The sequence below is a fragment of the Acyrthosiphon pisum genome, unplaced genomic scaffold (assembly GCF_005508785.2).
Source record: "Acyrthosiphon pisum isolate AL4f unplaced genomic scaffold, pea_aphid_22Mar2018_4r6ur Scaffold_14548;HRSCAF=15196, whole genome shotgun sequence".
Taxonomy (NCBI): domain Eukaryota; kingdom Metazoa; phylum Arthropoda; class Insecta; order Hemiptera; family Aphididae; genus Acyrthosiphon; species Acyrthosiphon pisum.
Window position 1 is genome coordinate 423 of NW_021763267.1, and position 4,696 is coordinate 5,118.

Below are 4,696 nucleotides of genomic sequence, written 5' to 3' on the forward strand. Positions count from 1 at the left end.
CAATAATTCAAAAAGTGCCTTTCCACTTGAGTTTATGACATTAACAACAGCAAATAACCTCTCTTTGATTTCACCATTATATAAGTACCGAATGCAAATTGACGCTTGATCGTGAACACCGATGTCTTGTGTGCTATCCATTTGGATACTAAATATTTGTTCTCCAATTTCGTTTTTAATTTTATTTCTAATACTTATTAAAATTGCTACTATAATTTTGTCAACAGTTGTTTTAGATAAAAAAGTAACTAAAGAGCCTCTTCCCTTTGAAGATTCTTTATTATTAGCCTTCAATTTATCTATCCTTTGCTTGCTTTTTTTGATAGATCTAGTTAAATGATCGTTTAAGATAACATCTCTCTTAGCAATTAAACGAACCATCTCAAGGAAATTTCCACTATTTAGGCTTAAATCGTCAATATTTGCCAATGTTTCCCCTTGAGCTGATCCTCTATAAGATAAATTTTGTTGCCCAAGAAATTTAACTATATCAAAAACAACCTTTAGGACATGAATATTCTTTTCAACAACTTCATTCCTTAAATTTGTCATATCTCGGTTAATTAAGTATTCTAACGACATTTCTTTTGATGCACGGAAAAAAATTTCTACTGACGTAGAATGAATAGAGGATTCCTCATGACTTGTAATGACTGAATAAATATGTCGAAAATTTGTACATCCTGACTCAGATGAAAAATTATTAGTTTTGGTACCAAATGCAATGCATACTGAACAATACATTGATTTTAAAATGCCATTGTTAACATAAAAAGAGAGCCAATTTCTGTGAATTTTTTTGTCTGAAACTTCTCTATAATATATTTTCATCATATCAAATTTTATGTGGGTGTATTTTGGTTGAATAGGATGTTTTTTTAAAAATTCCAATTTTTCGAACAAAGTTGCTGAAGTAGGTAATCGAAATAAAAAAATGTTATCTTCTGTTCTTTTCTCCTAAAATAATATTTTAATTTATTAGATATAATGTCGAATATCTTAATAATATACTGTAATTTTTATTTTTTTTTTAAATAAAAATTGGTCGTTAAGGCAATTCTGTAAAAGAAAGTTTGGATAACATTTATAACATATTTATGCATAAATTTACCACACCTTGTTCGAGACCCATAGGTACAGTAGGTATAATTGTAGGTATATTCAATAAAAAAAACTAACCTCAGTCTCAATGACAGAAGGAACTAAGTTCAAATTCACAGTCACATCTTGTTTGTGTTTAATATGAACATCATCAAACACTTTTTCCTTAAAATAAAATAGTTGATAAATATGTATTTATACATAAAATTTGAATTTATAAAATATTTACCTCAATTGAAAGTGGACTATTAGTATTTGTAAGGCTAGTATTAATCTGATCTCCAACTTCACTAGGCAAATTTTCCTATGGACAAATTCAATAGGTATCATTACATTCAATTGAAGTCTACAATTTTAATTATTAAACTCTCACCTCAATTATTACTATTATAACTAATAAGTAATAAGTAATAATTATATAAACAATACAAAATCTGTTATTAAATTTTAAATAGTTATCCAAATTACAGTAAAAACAATTATTATTTATACACTTGGTATGCATAAAAAATGTATATAAATGTATAGTACATCATGGTGTATAAAACTTGCATACATAAATTTACCCAACCCTGTTCGAGACCCATAGGTACAGTAGGTATAATTGTAGGTATATTCAATAAAAAAACTAACCTCAGTCTCAATGACAGAAGGAACTAAGTTCAAATTCACAGTCACATCTTGTTTGTGTTTAATATGAACATCATCAAACACTTTTTCCTTAAAATAAAATAGTTAATAAATATGTATTTATACATAAAATTTGAATTTATAAAATATTTACCTCAATTGAAAGTGGGCTATTAGTATTTGTAAGGCTAGTATTAATCTGATCTCCAACTTCACTAGGCAAATTTTCCTATGGACAAATTCAATAGGTATCATTACATTCAATTGAAGTCTACAACTTTAATTATCAAAATCTTACTTCAATCATCATGGGAGCAGCACCATGGACAGAATCTACATTTGTTTGGACTTCAATAATATCACATTCATTCTCATGTTCATTAGACAACTTGTCCCATGAAAATATATTTATAATAAAATGATACAGATGTGGTATTAATAAACATTAACAAATACAAATCTAAACTAACTACATGTTATAAAACCAAGGTTGGGTTTTGTGACCAGTCAATTGACATTATGCCTACACTAAATAAAACATTTAGATAAATAATAACAAAAGTAAAACTTACCAAATTTAACGAAGTAGTAGAGGTAATACTTTTTGACACAAAGCATAATTTTTTTTGATTCGGGTGGCTAGCTGATGCCTTTAACTCAGCATTTCTTTTGAGTCGAAGTTTCTCCGCTCCTCCCTTAACTTTTTTTTTGTTTGTATTCATTGTCAAAAATGAATAGATTTATGTTTTAAAACTATGATTTTCAAAACTAATAATTACTGTCATAAAAATAACTACACACACTAGTACACTACACAGGCACACAGCACAGAACTACCTACTCAGCTGACTGCTGAGTTTCAACTACACAAGGTAATTTACTAAGTCTTAGTCTATAGGCCGATAAATTATTTATTTTACATTAGCGGTGTTGCTGACTGTCTTTTAGGGAAAACCCGTGATTTTTATTTTTATAATAGACAACATGAACAGCTACGTATTACCACGAGCTGGTCATTACGGTTTATTTACAAACTGTCGGAGGCGACGGAGGCCATCGAATGAAGTAAAGGCCCGCATTATCTAAATTAAAATAAGTGATATACTGATATCTACAAAATTTATCGATTTGTAAAAATACATTTACTATTGTCTATACGACTATACTCTATCGTATATAAACCTAATGTTCTTGTCCAGTAACTTTTCTGTAATCTGTTACTATAAATACCGTATTATAAGTAAGGTATATTTAGTTTAAATTATAAGCGTGCTGTTTTTATCTTTCACCACTTACATAATATCCAAATAATCCAATAACAAAAAATATACAATAAATACACAGAGCGGCCCAGTGGGCATTTGCCCACCTGCCCACCGGCCCAGTCCGCCCCTGGATAAAAGGTATTAGTTTCTTATATTAGATAAAGTTCTTCCCTTTATTATAAGCTTATGTCGTTCATATTATATTATAGAATATCAGGGCAGGTAGCAAATATGATGACTGATGAGAATTGAATTAGAGTGTAAGTCCCCCCAAAAAAGTATTTTATCATGATTTTAGGAAGTATTTTATACGAACAGTTATTAAACTTAGAAGGCAGTCGGCCTTCTGTTAAAAAAAATATTAATGCGGATGTTTAATTGTTAACTTTTTTTTATCCATGTCTTCGTTAAGTGCCAAATCATTTTGTTTTATAAGATAATTATAGAAAATATTAAACTAACTTATGTTTCCATGTGTTATGTGTAATTTTTATACAAAAAGTATTTATAAATATATATTTATACATAGTTATGTACTAAAAACTTACTTTTTCTGCACGGCGTCTTTCTAGCTGCACCCTTAAATCCGGTTCTTGTGGTTGCTAAGTTAAAAAATGTAGTATTAAGTAGTTTGTTTATATATTGTTATTTATTATATAATAATTACTATTTGGCGTGGCTGCCACAAACAAGGGCTCTTGTGTCTATTTAGACAGACACTGCATCCTATAATAACAATACACATTTTAAATAGGTAGTCCATAAATGCAATAAAAATTAAATAAGTTAAATAAGTTTTGTCAAATATACTAACTTTTTATCCCCGGATTTTGCGAAGGAACAAAATACCTACAACGGCCATTGTGCATATTTTTGCATATTCAATATCCTTAAAAAATTTAATAATTTTTGATTGTAAAATTAATTATTTTAAATGCTTAATATACATACTTTGCCTGTCTGGTGTTTGACGAGTCTGTTCAACAACAGCCTTGCAATAGCCAGCATGGCGTTTTTTGCATTTTCGGCATTCTTAAAAAAAATCAAATACAGTTTGTGAATTTAATTACCTACATTAAATAATTAATATACATACTTATTTTTACTATTTTTTCAGTTGGCTGCTTTTTGTTGCCGGTTTTCACTAATGCATCTAAAATAAAATTAATTAAGCGTCTAAGTCAAAAAATTAAATTGTGAGCATGCTTCTTACCGCTAGATTTTGGTTGTGCAGATGACGTGGATGCTCGGCCTTCTGATCCATAATAATAATTATGATTGATTGTGCTCATCTATATAATACATAAATGACAGGGTAAATAATATTTTTCAATTTAAAATGACAGAATTACTAATGTAAATATTTATATTATGGTAGGCATTCACAGCCAATGGCCCAACACTATAATATATTTTATTTCAAATGACACTGTTGTAGTATTGATTTTAACACATAAATAGAATTTAGAAAAAAATGTAGTATTATACTATAATAGTAGCATAAGCTTAAAGTTAATTAAATTGTTGTAACACGCATATTTCCATTTAATATGTTTTAATTAATAATTTGTAATTAAAATTAGAATAATAAATGGAGGTTTTAAATTTTACTTATTAAGTAATATTATTATTATAATTTTTGTGGTAGGTTTCAAGCAAATTAAGCTTTAGAAATGATCAAAAACACATATTGTATTTGC

General features: G+C 28.2%; 1 protein-coding gene across 1 annotated transcript; it reads right to left on the reverse strand.

The window, feature by feature from the left end:
* Positions 1-249: 249 nt before the first annotated feature.
* LOC107885784 lies at positions 250-3,121 on the reverse strand (the record flags this gene model as incomplete). Its single annotated transcript, XM_016809486.2, has 7 exons — positions 2,304-3,121; positions 2,030-2,119; positions 1,886-1,960; positions 1,735-1,821; positions 1,331-1,405; positions 1,180-1,266; positions 250-957 (listed from the first exon to the last, which is right to left on the reverse strand). Coding segments are annotated over exons 1-7 (1,272 nt in total), but the record flags the coding sequence as incomplete, so codon positions are not given.
* Between the last annotated feature and the right edge of the window lie 1,575 nt (positions 3,122-4,696).